Source organism: Sinohyriopsis cumingii, chromosome 5 (assembly GCF_028554795.1).
Source record: "Sinohyriopsis cumingii isolate HCF-2022 chromosome 5, ASM2855479v2, whole genome shotgun sequence".
NCBI lineage: Eukaryota > Metazoa > Mollusca > Bivalvia > Unionida > Unionidae > Sinohyriopsis > Sinohyriopsis cumingii.
This window is the reverse complement of record NC_142965.1, coordinates 83,900,966-83,921,073: the sequence shown is the minus strand read 5'-3', so window position 1 is coordinate 83,921,073 and position 20,108 is coordinate 83,900,966. Positions and strand designations below refer to the sequence as shown.

The window sequence follows — 20,108 nt, the reverse complement described above, 5'->3', positions numbered from 1 at the left end:
CAGTTTACAAAGGTAAAGCTTTATTGAAGTATTTTACTATGAGTTTGGTTAATTGCAGAATTTGTTTATGAAAAATTAGGACCGAGAAAATCCAAAATACATGGTGCTCACAGAGAAACATTAAAATCATTTTAATTCATACAAATATATGCTATATCTTGTTAGGAAAATTATTGGATATACATATATATATATATATATATATATATATATATATATATATATATATATATATATATATATATATATATATATATATATATATATATATATATGAGAGTCACATAGTAATCGAAACACTGGCTTGCAAAAGATCCAGATGAAGAGACAAGACTGAAACATATTTTCCATTCAGCAAGGAGATCAGAATTGATATGTTCATGAAAATAAATCGAAATTAACAGTCGAATGGACAGTAAGGTTTCTAAATAGTTTTAGATTCATGAGACAGTCTGTAGAACAGATGACTGAAATCTTTAATTGATAATTGATGATAAATACAGAGACACATGAGCATGTGATAGATATGATTTCTAAATATTTGTGGAAAGACATTTACCCCTATAAATATATAGATAGCTTTTAATGGTTTCATGAATCGGATGTAGGACCCAAAGAAAAGTCTTCTTTTAGCTGAAATGATTAAAACATATCAAATTACGATAATCAGCTTAGTTGAATATCGCGAAATATTTTAGCCTTAAAACACCGAGATCGGTATGCCTAGCCTTAAAACATCGAGATCGATATGCCTACTACATAAAGAAAGATGCATTGATACTATGTGAGATATGTTTAGGAATTTGTGACTGTTTGAGTGGAAAATGTCTATCTCGACATTGAACATTATTACTGTCCACCTGAATTAGCACATGACTGCAATTTTAAATATGTCAGATGTATAACTATAACCTTGAACAGTCTTGCTCGTTCCTGATGATGGCGTGTGCATGAAGATATGTAGTAAGCATTATATTACACAGATAACCGGAAGAAAATCACGAATGCCACTTCCACAAATATGACAAGATACATAACGATGATGTGTATGACTGGCAAGGTCAACGTTATTAATTACGTTTCTAGATGTCATGACCGTCGTTTGTTGGCTATAAGCCAATAGATGCCGCCAATCGATAAACATATTAGTTGGGTAGGAGACAGTAGGTCTGAAATGCCGTATGGCCATAATGCCGATTATATTTTAGAGGCGGATTTGTAAATTCCATTACACTGCATGTCTGTTTCAGGGACTATTCATTGGATTCGTAGACAGTAAGAAACTAATTTAAGACCATGATGTTGATAAATTATTACAAAGATACAAGCAGACTATACCTAAACTATCATGAAAAATCAATGATAAATCTGTCATTCACTACATAAATAAAATTTGAAGTTTAAAACTGAAAAAGGTACACGGAGTTATGTTATTTGAAAAAAGCTGGAGCGTGAATTATACATCGAACTGAATATAAATTTGACACTAGCAACAAAAGGTTTCAATAAAAGACTTCAGACTAATGAAGGAAAGTTGAGAGATGGAAGATTTCAAATAAAGAATGTTTTGTATATCTATATGTATATCTATCAATATGTCTATATATGTATATGTATATCTTTCTATATGTATATCTATATTATGTGCTTAATTTTTTTCACCTGACGTTTGTTATGATTCTAAGAAGTAAACAAGATATTTACTTGAATCAGAGTCAAGCGTGAACCCTGTTTACGAGTTAGTGGGTTTTTCCGTAGGAAATCTATTGCGTCAAGTGATATTTGTATATAGAACGGGATTTGGTAAACAATTATGTATTCCTGTTGTATACCAGTCTTTGGTAATCTATGATTAGAGCTTGCAGATATAAATTGTGAGGTTGTTGTTTTGTTGTTGTGTTGGGTTTAACGACATTTTCAGCGCACGATTATCTCTATACATGACAGCCAGGATAACTGTTGGAGGAAGAATATGGGAAAACCTCAGTGATAACCACCGACACACGGGAAGCAACTGCCTAGCATTCTCACATACCTAAATTGACTGAGTCCTAAACTCAGTCACAGATAGAAACAGGTGACATAGAAGTGATCGGTAAAGGCAAGCGCTTTAGACCACTCGGCCATCTTGGGTACCAAATTTAAGAGGAATTATTTATTTAAATTATTCATTGAAATTACAAAGTGCCCATTCGGGGTTTTTGGGGGACGTGACGAACTAAATAACGCATCACCATATCACATGCATTCTGAGTAAGATTAAAACAACACAAACTTTGCAGACTGTTATTCGAATAAAAAGATCAAAAATATATTAATTGTACCAGTTAATCACTCCATATGATATATTGTCATATGAAGGTAAAAATGAGATGCAGAAAAACGCATTGGTAACACTTTCTGAAATGCATAGGCACATCATTCGGAAGCAACAATCTTTGCAAATTGAATGAATACAAAACAAACAAAAAAAATTGTATCTTGAGCTGAATAGAATAGATATTATTAGTGCTACAGCAATACACTTCGCCATATTTAGCAAAGAATATTTAAATGCCACTTGACCAGTGCCCAGTGTATCCTTATGCTCTTCTGCATGGTTTCAGATTGAATATAACACTTGCAAAAGCCGCCTAAGTGATTGTAGGTGGTAACAATTACTATGAACTAGATCATGTGACTGTAATATAGGTATTGCTGAGGTTTACGTCATTCTTAATTAATGGACATATTATTGCATATTGTCCAGTCTCCTTTTTTGTCTAAAATGTTTTAAGGTTCAAATATATTACCATGTACTCTTGAAGTTTACTTTTTCTTCGTGGTTGTGATTTACATTGAAAATATAATTCTGCATCTTCTTCGTGTATGCTGATATTCAACCCAAATGAGATCAAGAACAAATCTTATGAAGACCTGGAATTTATTTTGCATAAGTACCAAAGGCAGACAAAATCATCCTCCTTTGTGACTTCAACGTTAGATTTGGCACAAAAACACTAGACATGGCCAGGTGTCATTGGTAAAAGTGAGGTTGGCAGATGCAACAATAACATACTTCTACTGAGGAAATGTACTGAACATACCTCCTAATCATCAACAGTATTCCGCCTTCCAAATCGCAACAAGGCATATTCGATGTACCCATGCTCCAAGCAGTGGCACTGTTACTGACTACATCACTGTCAGGAGTAGAGACAGGCAGTAAGTCTGAGTGACGAAGGCCATGAGAAATGGAGAATACTGGACTGACTAACCAAAGGCTCATAATCCCCACACTCATCATCCAGATTCAGCGTAACAGACGACCACAAGGTAAAAACAAAATGCCCAAAATGTTCAAAGTATCAAGATTGAAACTGGAGAATGTGAAACATGCGTTTGCTTAAGAACTGTTCCGTCAATTAAATACAGTCTATATAAACTACATCAAAACCCTATCATCGAGGTAATCGATCACTGTTCCAGGTGGGAATCAATATAATACCTGCTGAATCTCCAATGCTGACTGACACTGTGAAAGTAGTTGGCCTATTGTCTAATGGCAAAGCACCTAGATCAAATGCTATACCGACATAAGTCTACAAAGCCGGAGGCTCGCATATGGCAAAGACGACACATACTGAACGTTTCCAGTCAATATGGACTCGGGAAACTATACACAATGAGTACTAAGATGCATTTGTTGTCCACTTTTACAATCAGAAAGGCAAATGACAATCCTGCTATAATCATAGAGGCATCTCCATGCTATCAATAGCCAGCAAAATACTTGACAAATTTCTGCTGAATCGTTTTGTCATCAATAAATGGTCCATGCCAGGGAGTCAGTGTGTCTTCTAAAAAGGATGAGAGACAACAGATATGGTTTTCGTAGCTTGTCAACTCCAAGAGAAATGCAAGGAACAGAACTTGAACCCGTACAAAACATTTATGGACCTGGCAAAAGCTTTTGACACTGTAAGCCGTGCAGGCCTTTGGAAGATCATGTCAAAATTTGGATACCCATATAAATTTATCATGATGGTTTAGCAATTCAGTGATAACATGTGCGTGCTCATGTCGTGGACAATGGTGAGTCATCTGAACCATTCCCAATCACCAATGGAGTTAAGCAAGGCTGTGTCTTAGCCACTGCCCTCTTCAGTGTGATGTTCTCTTCAGTGCTTACTGGTGCCTACCATGACTGACACTGTATGCATATTAGATACCAGACTGATGGCCAGCTCTTTTGTCTGAGGACACTACAGGCAATGACAAAGCTTCAGGAAGTGACTGTTGGTGATATTATATTTACTGATGACTATTCCCTGAATGTCAAATCTGAATCTGACAAGATGGACCATTTCTCTTCAGCATGTCACAGTTTCGGTCTCACAATCAGTACTAAGAAAACAAAAGTGATGCAGCAACCTGCACCAGGAAATCCTTACGTAGAGCCTACCATCACAATGAATGGCCAAACCCCCAAGGCACTGGATAAGTTCACCTATCTCAGCAGGACACTGTCACATGCAGTCTACATCATTGATGAAACCTACACCAAAATTGCTAAACCGGGACACCATGCCAAGAAGCTGATTTTGTTCACATGCACTGCATGAGAAAATTAATGAGGATAAGATTGCAGGGTCCAAGACACTGACGTTCACACATGAGCAGGTATTTCAAGCATCCACACACTGCTGATGAAATCATATTTGAGATGGGAATGCCTCGTCACTACGATGTCAGATAAGTGACTACCAAGGAAGTTCTTCTGTGGTGAGCTGAAGGAGGCAAAGAAACCTCAGGATGGTCAGAAGAAATGCTTCAAATATTCCCTCAAGTTATCCTTGAAACACTTCATCATTGATCTTGAGTCTTGGGAAGATCTCACGCAGGATCGTTCCACTTGGCATTCTTGTCCATACTGGAGCTACAGACTTTGAATGGAGAAATTGCAGAGACAGTGCAGAAGCAACAGAAAACCCAGAAATGCAGCACATCCTTTTTTTAAAAGCAAACCCAAGCAGAATCTCCTTTCAAGTGTGCCACAGTCAGTTCAGAGCAAAAATGGCTTGATCAGACACTTGCTTACTCAAAGAAACTAAACCGGTTAAGGATGTTATTATGTTCAAATTCAGACTCAAAGGACAAACAACCACAGGGTTCCACTATGCAAATCATTTGTATAGGAAAGGTTTGAACACCTGAATTGAGCCCAAGGCACAGGTTCTCACACTTAAAGTATTTTCTTCAACTTGTATCTTTGCTGAGAGATAGTTTCTCTTTTGAAACATTGTTTGACCTTTGGTGAGGCATGCCCTTTGCAAAAGTTGTTTTATATCTTGAAATTCTGACTATTTTACTTACTTTAAATTTATGTTCTCCAAATAAATAACTTTCTAAGTCAAAAAATAGATTCATCCTTACTTTTAATACGTTTTCTTTCTTGATTCCATCAACTGGATCCATGTGTATTGATCTGTGGCAAATCTTATTATATCCCTTAATTAAAGTTTGAAAAATATTAACCCATTTTCTGTTTTAATTTTAAATGAAATACTTTCCCATTTTGTTTTCACTTTTCAGACCAAACATATTTTGAGAAAATACATTTCACATAATAATAATAATAACAATAATAATAATAATAATAATAATTTCAACAATAATAATAATACATATTAATATTTATTTATAAAAGGTAACTCAGTCAAATCAAAACTATCACTCTTGGGGTCTTTTCTAAAATCTATTTCTTATGGACATTATTATGTTTTTCATAGGCTTGCATATCAACAATGTCTACCTACCATTGGTCATCCATGTCACTAATGCACACCCTTCTGTAAGAAAATCTTGTTTTGACTTGCATGTTTAATGTGCGATGAGATTGTTAGCCATTATTTCAGTTATTTTCCCTCTGTCACATTTAATTTGTTCGCACAGTCGATGAAATTTGTGTAACCATATGTTGATTCAGGATCATATTATGTATAGTATAATATGTGTACAATAGTCTTAGGCCATAGTAAATATATACGAGATACTGTTCTCTGTTAGTCATGTAAAATGGTATAAAAACATCCAGATAATGTGTTTGGATTTTAAATTCTCTTGGGATGTTGTCAAAAGTTTATTTTGGTTCTATAAGACTGAGAATGATGAAGTAAGTAATGATAATTTTAATGTTTGGTAGCTTTCTTCAACAATTCATGAAATGTGTTTTTGATAAAAATGTCTTAATGAATTAATATTTGAGGAAGTGTTATATTCTACAAGATCTTACTTACTTTAAAAAAATCATGAACCAGTTTTCATGTTATAATCCTTTGGATACGTAAATACTGAAGATTCAGAAACAGGAATTTATGATGGAATCATTACTGATTGCTGAATGTACATGGTAGTCTGGAAGAACATAAAGCATTTAAATGCTGTCTGTAGGGTTAGTTGAAGATCTCTTAATAGTGTACTGGATAAAAGAGTAATCAATTCATTTTAAAAATGAATTATTATTTTTCTGCAAAAGCTATGCATTTACCAACATCGAGGTTTCAGTCAAGTATATATATATATATATATATATATATATATATATATATATATATATATATATATATATATATATATATATATATTCTAGAACACAATCATTTGTTTTTAAGTTCTTTGCTCAGTCTAGAAAATTGGTTTTTAATCCATTTGAACAAGCAAAGAATATGTATTCTCCATTATGTTATTTCAGCTTCTCCATTGGTCAGATTTGATTGCAAGCTCAGACAAGCAACCACCCAATGGAAAGCTGTTAAACATTCCTGAGAAAGAGCGTAAGAGGCGGGAGGCGGTGTGGGAACTCTTCAAGAGCGAACTAGTCTACCTTATAGATCATCTTATGGTTATTAAACACGTACGTAATATTAATTTTCACAAACTGAGTATGCAAGAAATATACATTAAAAGAAAATTTAATAGCTCCAGATATTATTAGATTCAGTAACTAATGATAAAGAAATATTTTATGTTAAATAACATCTTCTTTCATGCTTGGCAATTTTCGGTTCATTACGAAACATTTGAAAAATATGAAAATTATGTTATGTACTAGGCAGGTCCCATAAACTATTTCATTTTGTTAATAGTATACCACATTTAAAAAAAGAAGACATATATAGTTGTTACATTTTTTAAAGTTTACGATATATATCTATAACACATATTGAATGGGCAGTAGACTACCACTGCCATTGTGCAGAAGATTACATCTTCCATTGTGCAGTAGACTACCTGGCATTGTGCAGTAGACTACCTCTACCCTTGTGCAGTACACTACCTCTGCCATTGTACAAAACATTACATCTTCCATTGTGCAGTAGACCACCTCCACCATCGTGCAGTAGACTATCTGTCATGGTGCAGTAGACTACCTCTACCATTGTGCAGTACACTACTTCTACTATTGTGCAGTAGACTACCTCAGGGTTCCCATGCTACCGGGAAATCAGAATAAAGTCGGGAGAAATGATAATTTTCCCGACCGTGAAAAGTCCTTGAAATTTTCACATATTGAAGAAAGTTGAGAAATACTCGGGAATTTTCCACCACCACTTAACGCCCGTAACAATCACGTAATTAAGTCGTAACTAAACTGATCGTGAGTTAAATTTATCGAGTTCTAACCAAAATATTCACAGGATGCAGTATGGGTCATTTGGTTGCTTGCAATAAGCATATATGCTGAGTCAATCCAAATGCCCAGTGGATTAGATTCGTCTAGTAGACTTTTATTTTCAAAGTGAGCTCGATATCTGTATCTTTTCTTATGTGGAAGGTATGAAAACCAGTCTAGCATCACAAGAGGCCAACATGGTGGTGGCAAAGCGTAGCCGCTTAACGGATGCCCTAGCAAACTTTAAACGTTGTTAGATCGAGTGATACATGCATGAAATCAATATGAAAATTACTTATTTTCTCAGACATTGTGAGTATTAATATCGTTATATCTTTAAGCACCTTAAAGACAAGCTAACACTACTTCGTTGATGAAATGTGACCTGGTACCCGCGATTTGCATTGCTAGTCGCATGAATACACAAATCTAACAAGCCACATTTTAAAATGTTGTAGAGAAAAAAATACAAAAATATTAAATGAAATTCTTATACTGGTTTCAATAAAAATACATAAACGAAAGAACACAAAATTCTCCATATTTATATATTCCGAGAACAACTTCTGGAGTTTTGTTGCATCACGTGACTTCACTTTGACATGCGCCCTCTGCTTGATAAATCAAACTGGCCAGATTGCTAGTTTTTACAAAAAGTATCTGACTTTCATTTAATATAATTGAATTTCTGTACAACAACATTATAAAGAAATTTGTTGTTGACATCACGTGACTATTGGACTTCCGATGTCCTCATTTGAGATTTGTGAAGTCATGTAGTTTAGTCTTGTCTGTCAGGGGATTAACGACAAAACGATTATAATACTTGCCATTTCAGAGAAAATATATAATTTTCCTATCGATTTCATGCAGGTATGAGTCGATATAACATAAGTTTAAATTTTCTAGACCCGCTGGTAAACGCCTACCATATGCCACTACTGCACGGTGGCGAGACCCTGTATCAATTCAGGTTTGGGGACTGGTTTAACGAACTACAAGAAGACAAGTTGATTTTACAGAAAATTCAGTCCTTGTTTATACAGCAGTATATACTTTTGAGTGCCTGTTGTCAAATTTAAATCATCCCTGTTAAAAATGTTTTTTAAATGATAAATTTTTAACCAGATCGTCTTAGTTTGTTTGAAAAATCTTGTTTGGGATTTTATCGGCACAGATAAGTTCAGGGTTAAACTCTTTTCGTTACAAGACAAGAGTCTAATTATTTGTGTTTATTGTTTTGTTTTGTATATACTATAAAAGGAAATGTTACTTTCTATGTGATGCATATATATATATATATATATATATATATATATATATATATATATATATATATATATATATATATTGCTATATAATTCTTTAGAATTAAAGGTTTTGAAGGAAACAAAACATAATTAATGTTCATTATGTTGTTCCCACTTAGCAACATAATGCAGCAAAATAAAGTTAGAATTTTTATTCTGTACATTGAAATGACTTTACATGCCAGTTTATAGGAATATAATCAGACTTGTTTCATGTGATACATTGTATGGTTTTGTACATGATCATCTTTTCTAACTTCGGTGTTTTTGGATAGCCTTGAAAGAGAAACACCTTTAGATTTAGAAATAAATTGTGTTTTAGAATCTAAAATGTTCTTTAATTCCGTTCAGTAATGGTCATATGTGAACACTGAAAAAGTAATTTCATCCTGGAAAACCCCTGGAAATGACCTGGATATTTATCTTTAGAAAAGCGTGGGAACCATGCTACGTCTAGCATTATGCAGTAGACTACGTCTACCATTGTGCAGTAGACACCCCTGCCAAAGATCCAAATATAAATGACTATCACAGATTAGTACATGTACATTTCAGTGTTTTATGGAACCACTGAAGAAAGTACAGGTGGAAGGTTTCCTCATGTATGCAGAACCACCAGATATATTTTGTAATTTGGATGAACTCTGCTATGTGAGTAATTTAATTATTATTTCATTATAATATATTACTGAAGTAATAAATTTAATTTTATATAGTTTATGTTAAATAAAATTAACCAGAAATAAATCATTTTACAGATTTAATTTCCAATCTAAGGAAAATATATGTTTTTGTTTGGGTTTCATCAATCTACATTTTATATTTAAACCAGGTTGGTCCTACATCTTCAATACCATTAGCCACACAGACCAAAAATGTAAATGTTCAAGGGGCAAACGTGATATACAGTGTGACCCCGCTATCACACGTTAGTTGGGAGCCCTAGAACCCTAATCTGATAAATCAACCCCACAAATCTGTGTTGATACTGATGGACAGGGTTGTGAGTTTGATGTCACCTGTTCATTAAAATTATCAATTTTACTCCATGAAATTGATTATGGAACAAACCCGCGTACACTTTAGACACATACCGGTAATTGGTAATATCCATATCAAGCGCGAAATTCAAAATGGCCACAGGACAGATGGTTGTGCTATTCAATGTGGATTTACAAGTCACCAGACATACGATTTGCTCAGGAAATATAAATCTACATGTCACCAAAAGAACCCTTTAATCGACGGTAGCTGCATAGCCACGAGAAATACCGGCAAGTGTATAATATGTACACTGATGTGTGCAGTCGTATTTGAATGCAGATAATTGCAGCTTCTAATGAATAGGTGATATCAGCGCCGAAAATCAATAACATCACGGGGTAAGGGCTGATTTATCTGCCTAATAGAACCCGACCTTATTATAAACCAAACCGTGTTATAATCAAAAACGTCAGTTAGCTGAAGAAAATGATGCATGTAACCCCAAAAAATTGCGGGGGGGGGGGGGGGTAGGTAATAAATGCGGGCGGTAAAATACGTACTTCATCGGCACAGTTATCATCTTAAATCAATGCATATTAAATGAGAAATACACCGGTAGTGAAAACAGAGAAGGCATTTATAATATTTTACTTTATTTAGCGAACCACGAATTGGTACATAGACGTGTATATACTGTTTGTATATACATGTCTAATGTATAGTATCAACACCGTGTACATTGAATCCATAATACAAGTGATTCCGTCGAAAATATGCACACACAGAGATTTAAAATATTCAATAATTCTGTCACAGGTCATAAAGGTCTGAATTCAGTGAGAAAACAGCACGATCACTTAACAATTGACGAAACACATTTATTTTTCAGTACGTCCCAAGTCGGTAAAAGTTTGCATTTTAAGCCAACGTTGGTAGCGTTCATAAGCATAAACTTTTTCCGTGCAAAAAGGAAACTTTTACGGCACAGCTAATGTGTTCCAGTCACTTTGGAAAATGCAAAAAATCCATCAGAGTCCATTGCTTTTATTTAAGTTTGGTACTGACTTCCTTTGAAGAAAGGTTTTTTGTTTTTATTGAAGATTGTAGTCGGCTTTCTTTGATGAAGTGTGCATGCATTATTGAAGTCATGGGTAAAGGTCAGCTTCGGAGAACCAAAGAAATGCCCATTTCTTATTGTGGCGGCAACATCAAATAATTGTATTACATGATTGAGACTGGTTTTTGTTTCCATTTGCTAAGTACACATTTTCATAACAATCGGTGCTTCAAAGGACATCTGTTTCCTTTGAACTTTCAGCAAAGTATTTTTTTATCTGGGTACATTTTTAAAAAGGATGTTGCCGTCGTTTGGTCTATTCTAGTTACTGTTCCTCCCTGACTATTGAACAGACCAACAAGAGAGGTTTTTTTTTTTTTTTTTTTTGTGTGTGTGTGTGTGGTAGTGGAGTCATGCTGCCTTCCACGCATGCATCATAAATTTAACACAGGGTCAACGGAAGATAAAGACGCAGGTGTTCTGGTCTAATGACAGGGATTATTACAGAAAATGTGCGTGTTCTGAATGATTTAATTCTGAGTAAAAAGAAGATGACTTTTACTTACCATCCACATACAAATGTCAGTCAATGTAAATGTATTAATTACTAGCAAGCGGCCGAAAATCCAACGAAAGATAGATTACGAGATGATGCCTCGTCCGTTGATCTCCATTACCAGAAATGTCAACAACAAAAAAAAGCAGATATCTCGCAACATCCAGTATTCATGCTAGAAGGCAGGATAAGCGGATTTTGACATTGCAAGTGTTTAGATTGTCAGTATGGACAAATAATTTGTTTATGTAACAATAAATTTAAACATTTTATATCAAATTTGCGGCTTCCTTTCATTGGGCCTCTGAATTTCTCCACTCCAAACAAATGGTTGTATATCCAAGTTTAAAAAGCCAACAATGTCACCAATAAAAAAATTGCCAGATGGTATATTTGCCGCTAATACGGAAAAAATTCCAAGTTTGGGACATTGGCGACGCCCTACGCGATCCTAGAATAAACTTTTTACAAGTTATTTTTCGTTCTTTTATAGGAGAAAAAAATATCTTTTCATGTACGAGACAAATACATATAAAATTTCAGGAGCCATGCCATGATCGTCTTCTATTATTCATACACAGTCATTTCCCCAAAATGATAATAAACTTTTGACGTTGTTTTCGTACTTTTAAGAAAGAATTTTTTTTTTCGTCTACGAGAAAAATACATGTATATGAAATTTCGGAAGCACACCACGACCGCGTTTTATCCGAATTCATGTTATAACAGAGCAGGGTCACATTGTATATTGTAGTAAATTATACTATAATTATTGGACTAACTGTCTGTATGAACATGGACAATCAAATAATGACCTGTGGGCCTGTGGTTGGACCATTCTGATTTAAACTATTGTATGTAGGTCTCATTATTTTTCCTCTTTTTATAGCTTGCATTCATGAAATCATTCTTATCACATCTGTCTAATCTATCTATATATTGGCATTACGAAGTTTAAAATATTCTATTGTACACAATTATGATCAATATAGCATATTTTGATTTCTAATTCATATAGTTTACTGAGGAACAATAAGTGAAAATGTATATGTAGATTTTATTTGAAATTTTTAATTTCTTTTCTCAGTAAGATTGCCAAAACTTTATGCTTTTTAAAACTTGTCTTCTTTCATTTATATTCCCAGGTCAGTTACACATTTTGTAAAGATTTTATCTCAGCCCTGGTAAAGGACATGACCTTTGGAGACTTCGGTCGTACCTCAGTATTAATCAAAGCATTTCAGCGGGTAATTGTGTGCTTTTCTTTAATTTTGCAACTTATATCTTGTTCTGTTATCAATTTTGACACACAGTATCAATTGATGTTTTCGCTTTTTGTGACATTATGTTCCACAGCTTACACAAAATTTAACTTTCTGTAACTGTATGTTGTCTGCTAGAGGTCCAGTCTATGCAGTGAAACTGTAAATAATGTGGACTTTTTCATCATAGTGCAATTTTGAAGAAAGCTGTTTTATTTAGTTTTAGTTCTAAATGGATAATTATGGAAGATGTTTTTCCAGGTATCCACTGTATGTTTAGCATGTGCCTTTTCACACACTCTTCATGGAAATTTCCTTGAAATGATATATACAATCTAACCATGCAGGATAAATCTTGCTTGTTTACCTAGCCATTTTTGCCAGCTCAATTTATGTATGGAGCACACAGTCTGTTTTTCACCATGCATGATCCAAAATAACATTATCCCCCATTGTAGCTGGTCTCTTTTATTTTTAAGTCAGATTTATTACTTCAATCCATATATATATATATATATATATATATATATATATATATATATATATATATATATATATATATATATTTACCACATAGTCAGTACACTTTGCTTATAGTGTGTGCAGTTGCATATTTTTGATATTATAACACGTGAACATATCACTTCATGTGATTCTGATTGGTCCAAATAACCCCATGAAATTATTGTGCAGTATTCTCTTTACTGATTGGCTGCAATCATGGGAAAACTTTTTGACCCTTCTCTGGAATGTTTTGTTGTCAATGAACATTTTTGCTGCCATTTGTTTAAATTCAATTCACAAAAGGAATTGGGGGGAAAATGGTCTTGTCTGTCTGATTAAGGCCAATTTAACACCACAGGGGCTTGTTATGTCATGTATAACATATCATAACATGAAAAATGGCTAAAACTGCAAGACAAGAAGAAGTACAACAACAAGTAAAACTAAGGGTATTGCTCAGTTCATAGCAAATGTGTAAGTTGGAGTTGGAGGGTGGCGGTAAACCTGAAGCCTTGAATTCACCCTATAATATACAAGCTTGGTTTAAATTTTAATGTACAGAAGTAAATAAATTCGCTTCTGTTCACAGAAGAACATGGATATAAACCAGTCTGCAAGAAGACAGAAGTTTATCCAACCAGTGCATATTTATGTGGTAAATATGTGATGCAATTCTGACTCAAAATGAAATTTGTTTACATATTCTGTAGTCTGCTGTTCCAAACCAAATCAAATACTGCAAATATCCGGTCACAAATGCATTACAGTAAATATGGGAATTTCTGCATCTAGGAAACCTTCTTTCAAATGAATATTGCAACAATGTTATGTTTAGTTGTGAAAGTGACACTTTAGATTATGTAAACATGGACCGTCTACAGCATTCTAACTGCATCAAACGTTGTGAAATTGGCTTTGGACATTTTGTTGAAATATTATTTTGTTTGTGTAAAATGTTCTGTTTATTCAGAAGGACACTTGTTGTTTGACTTATAGATTGTAAGAAAAGTATAATCTACTTTTAAATGTTAATACTATTTCAACTTTGTTTGGGACTATTTTTTATGCACAACAAATGAAAGGTGCAACATTTGTCAGAATGAACAGAATTATTCATTCTTCTTTCCATTTAAATAATTTCCACTGAAATAAAAACTATGTGATAGAAAGAATCTCAACTGTGTAATGATTTCTTAATATTGATAATGAAATAATTTATTAAACGAGTTGAATAATATCCAGCTTTTGCGAGCCTTATTGACTGGACATTATGGGGCCCTGAGTGGCCGAGTGGTCTAAAGCGCTTTCCGTTATGGATCACTGCCATCTCACCTCTGTCTGCGTGGGTTCGAGTCTTGGATTCGGCCAATGTGGGCATGTGAGAAAGCTTGCCAGTAGCTTCTTGTGGGTCGGTTGTTCTTTCTGGAGTTTTTCCGGGTTCTTCCTCCACCATTAATATTGGCCGCCATGTATAGCCTATCATGTGCTGAAAAATGGCGCTAAACCATGCAACAACAATACTGGACATTATTCAGTTAGTTTCAGAAATTTAATATTAAATCATTACCCATTTTAGATCTTCCAAATATGGTCTAAAAATTGTGTATGTTGCCATCGTCCACTCCTGACAAACAAATTTTATTTCACTTACACTGATGTTTTTTAAGACTATGTGATTATTCTAACTGCATAGTTTTGCATTTGAATCCTGTGGTACTCATACTGAGCTAAACACATTCAGCACCTGGTAAATATTTAATGCTTAAAGAAACTAAGTCATAAGCTAACATAATTATTCCAAATTCTTCTTTATTCAACATATGATCCTGGTAATCAAATACTGGGACTGTTTCATAGAAATTTAAGTCTACACTGAATATAAAAGTTTTTGATCATGTTCTAATATTTAAGGAAATTTTCAACAATGTAATTTGAAACTGTATTTATCTTCATTCTTTAAATTTCTAATTTCAGTTTTCATCACACTCAAAGGATGGTGCAGTCTTTCACTCATACTGTTTAAACTACACTAATGCCTTAAATTATCTTGAACAGTTACGGAAAAGTGATGACTTCTGTGAGTTTGAAAAGGTGAGTAAATCCTTCCACACACTAGACAGGTGAAAATATTATTGTGAAGGCCTGTACAGTACATGTTAAACTCCTAAATTTTATGATAATAAATAAGATTCATTCGTTTATTTATTACTAATTAATAAATAATTAAAATAGCTTCAAATTTTGTTACATTATCAACTCTCAAATTTAATAATAGAAATGTTAAATTAATTCATTTCATTTTTTTATATTTATTTATTTATTAATTTTTTATTTATCACTCATAAAAAATAAATATAAAAATAAATAGACCAGTCATGTACCCATAATATATTTCACATTATTTATGAAAACAATGTAACTGGATCTGTTTTCTTATGTTACATGTTTAGGCTCGAATAAGCAGTAACACAAGAAAGAGTGAAAACAACAAGCTTTGAAAAATATAATAATTTATTTCCCTAGAAAAATTCTGTAAAAATAAAAAAGATATGAACTTTCGGCTTTATAAATCTAAAAATCCAAGAATAATTCATGAATAAACTTTTAGTAGTCCTAATAACAAAATGTTCAACTGCCTTCAAGTTCGAGTCCCGACAAAGAATCCAAGATGGAAGACGATGGCATATGCTGCAAGCTGTAGTGTTGAAGTCTACAGTTCCTTGTAGAAACAAGAAATATCACTCCAGTTTTGGAAATCTGAATAAATTTTTTATAACAGCTGTCTTTGTTCAAGAATCTCACATAAGCACATGTATTTTTCAAAGTAATTTGAAATAACTCCAAGCGACACAACACCTTCCAGTGTAAAGGAAAAAGCCCAGCTGAGATTATTTCTCATAAACAAAGGTTATATCATATTCTAAATGCAGTTTCAAAAATCCCCAAGTTACAAAATCGAAGAAAAGGGGGGTGTCACATGATCGTGTTTATATCATGTACGCTTAAGATGACCCTGATGAAAACCAACCATTTTACTCTAAGAAATAAAATAAAAAATTGTTTACATCTTAAACCACATAGTCCCATCATGACCTTGACAACAACCAATCGTTTTAAAATAAAAATAGAACTTGTTTACATGGTTGCTACTTATTTTGAATCAAGGTCAGGATCTAGGTCAACACCTTGTGTTTACTAAAACAAACAGTCAAGGTCAAACTATTTTCTGGAAAAGTATCATCTCCAGTGAATACAATTTACATTATTTTGACATATAATGAAATTTAAAAATAAAATAAATAGATTTTAAAACTTACAGACAATTAAATCAGATATACATAACAGTTTTTTTTAAATTTTGTTTCAAAATAATTTTGGTAATGTTTCTAAATCTTCATTTAAAAATGAGAATGATTTGAAATACAATTTTGGAGTAAAAATTTGATTAAAGGTTAAATGAATACGCTTTTATTACAATATTTTCTTTGTTGAATCTTTTATGAACTGTCTTCATTCCATGGTAATTCCAAACCCAGAACATGTATATCTATGTAAGTGTATAAGAAATGGAAATTTAAAGAGAATTTATTTGTAACATGAAAAATCTTGAACTGGATATTTTTCACTGCTTTAGAAAAAACAACATCTTTTATGAAGTAGTGGTGAAAATAGATGGTAAGCTGGTACAAATTAGCAGTGTATGAAAACTTTTCATCAAGTAAAGGGCATCATATACATATTCATGAAGTATGACATACATATTGATCAAATAAAGAATAAGAGATACATATTTATCAAGTATGACATACATATTGATCAAATAAAGAATAAGAGATACATATTCATCAAGTATGACATAAATAATAATCAGATAAAGAATAAGAGATACATATTTATCAAGTATGACATACATATTAATCAAATAAAGAATACTGGGGTAAGACATACATATTCATCAAGTAAAGAGTATGACATTCATCAAGTAGAGACATACATATTGATCAAATAAAGAATATGACATACATATGCATCAAGTAAAGAATATGACATACATATGCATGAAGTAAAGATTATGACATACATATGCATCAAGTAAAGAATATGACATACATATGCATCAAGTAAAGAGTATGACATACATATGCATCAAGTAAAGAATATGACATACATATGCATCAAGTAAAGAGTATGACATACATATGCATCAAGTAAAGAGTATGACATACATATGCATGAAGTAAAGATTATGACATACATATGCATGAAGTAAAGATTATGACATACATATGCATCAAGTAAAGAATATGACATACATATGCATCAGTTATGACACATTAATCAAGTAAAGCGTATGACATACATATGCATCAATAAAGAATATGACATACATATGCATCAAGTAAAGAATATGACATACATATGCATCAATAAAGAATATGACATACATATGCATCAAGTAAAGAATATGACATACATATGCACCAAGTAAAGAGTATGACATACATATGCATGAAGTAAAGAATATGACAAACATATGCATGAAGTAAAGAATATGACATACATATGCATCAGTTATGACACATTAATCAAGTAAAGCGTATGACATACAGATTCATCTAATATGACACAATATTCATCAAATAAAGAGTAAAACATACAGATTCATCTGATATGACACAATATTCATGAAATAAAGAGTATGACATACAGATTCATCAAGTAAAGAGTATGACACATTCATCAAGGAAAGAGTGTGACACATATTCATCAAGTAGGACATACATATTGATCAAATAAGGAATATGACAAACATATTTATCAGCAAAGAGTATGACATTGATATCCTAATTATTTATTTATTTTTAATAGTGGTGTGAGCAGGATTCCCGATGTAACCGACTCCAGCTGAATGACTTATTAATCAGTCCCATGCAGCACTGCACCAAGCTTCCCCTTCTGTTGAACAATGTCATGAAGTACACAATAGATGAAGATGAGAAGGAACAACTTGCAGAATCTTTAGAGAAAGTGGAGGCTTCGCTTCGTAAGTAAACCAATAGAACAATGAAGATAAATATTGTCTGGTTATATATGATCCATGGTCCATTCATAGAATAAAACTCAGGTTGTCAGACCAGGCTACCTGGTTTATTTATGCAAAGCATTGTTCTGCCTGTTGAGACTGCTCTGGTGGCCTAGTGGTTAGAGTGTCCGCTTCGGATGTGGTAGGTTACAGGTTCGAACACCACTGAGTTATACCAGAAACTTATAAGGTACAAACAGCTGCCTGGCTAGATGCTCAGCATTAGGAGGTTAGTGTTAGGACTTGTTGACCTGGTGTCAGGATGATGTGACTGGGTGGGACATGGATGCGGCATGATGCCCCAGTGCTGGACATCACTATAGTCTGTCACACTGCAGACATTGTAATGATATGATTTAAAAAATTTAAACTATGTTAACAATTCACAACAAACAAACACACACACATACACTCTGCCTGTTGAAAATACTTGCATACATTTTATTTTGCCTGCTGTAGGCAAAAATACCATTTTAAAGCCTGTCTACCAAAGATACTCTTTTATAGTTGAAATCTACCACTTTTAAAAATGTAAAGATGTTTTTAAAAATTGTATTCTATCCACACATCACAGAAGCCAGCCAGAACCAATGTTCTGGGGACTGGAATTGTTCCTCCAGTGTAATGACCAGTGCAATGACATGGGCTGAATAGTTGGACTAAGAATTGTTATACAATGGCTAACATGTGTACACAAAATGCTGTAAACTAATTACCCATCTATTATAGTTTGGAGAGTTAACAGGAAAAAAAACAAAGTTTTTTTGAGGCTTTTTAAGTTACAATGGGATCAAAGGTAATCCATAATAACTTTTGAGTCTTTGATTGAAACTTAGTCAACATTTAGCATTGTGAAGTATAAACACTTTGAGTAAATATTTTTATTTTTATTTTACGAAGACTTAACGGCAGTTCTTAATTTATTTCTTTGGACATTTCATGTCAGAATGCCAGTACTTGCACTTTCTTCTGGCACTTATAAACCACCAGTTAAACAATATTAAAAGTTTATCAGTGCTTGGAAATCAAGTGTGTACAGAAGAATAGCAAAGGTCCTGAGTATGTGTTGTGTATTTTATGCAATGTGGATTTTAAAATGGTATATGGAGGAAGATGTCATGAGATATATGCAGACACCATTGCATTAAAGCAATGATTCTTCTGTAATAAAGGAGCCCACTGAACATCTTATGTGAGACTGGATGAAAAGTGAGTAAACTGATACTTCTAGAAACTTTTTTTGCAAATTTTTTTGGCAGAGCACAATTTTCCAATTTCTCATTCCAAATGATTTTATTGAACTGGTTTAAGTAATGTTTCCGGATTTGATAATTGCACAGAAATTTTTGGCATTATACAAAAACAACAAACATTGTCACTCAGCTTCTTGCCACCACTGGGACAGAAAAGCTGAAAATATATGAAGTGGTCAGAAGTCAGCATTATGATTGAAAATAAATATTATGGCAAAAAAATGTACTTGTTTTCAATACCCTTAAAACATGTAAGGCCACTTAAGTGGCCAAAATGGTTAGAGCATCCACATTGGATGCAGAAGCTCATGGGTTTGAACCCTGGCTGAGTAATACCAAAGACTTGTAAAACTGCTTCCAACAGCTGCCTCGCTTGGTGCTTAGCATTATGAGGTTAGTGTTTGAACTGGTCAGCCTGGTTTCAGGCTAATGTGACTGAGTGCAA

The 20,108-nt window shown here is 33.4% G+C and overlaps 1 protein-coding gene across 1 annotated transcript in view; it reads left to right on the top strand.

Moving 5' to 3' along the window:
* Window positions 1–20,108, top strand: part of LOC149799643 (pleckstrin homology domain-containing family G member 7-like) — a 135,255-nt gene that overhangs the window by 91,521 nt on the left and 23,626 nt on the right. The window contains exons 6-10 of the mRNA XM_089958243.1: window positions 6,734–6,895; window positions 9,520–9,615; window positions 12,707–12,808; window positions 15,302–15,418; window positions 18,197–18,371. Coding sequence (XP_089814369.1) covers window positions 6,734–6,895; window positions 9,520–9,615; window positions 12,707–12,808; window positions 15,302–15,418; window positions 18,197–18,371 — 652 coding nt within the window. The remainder of the gene's footprint in view (window positions 1–6,733; window positions 6,896–9,519; window positions 9,616–12,706; window positions 12,809–15,301; window positions 15,419–18,196; window positions 18,372–20,108) is intronic.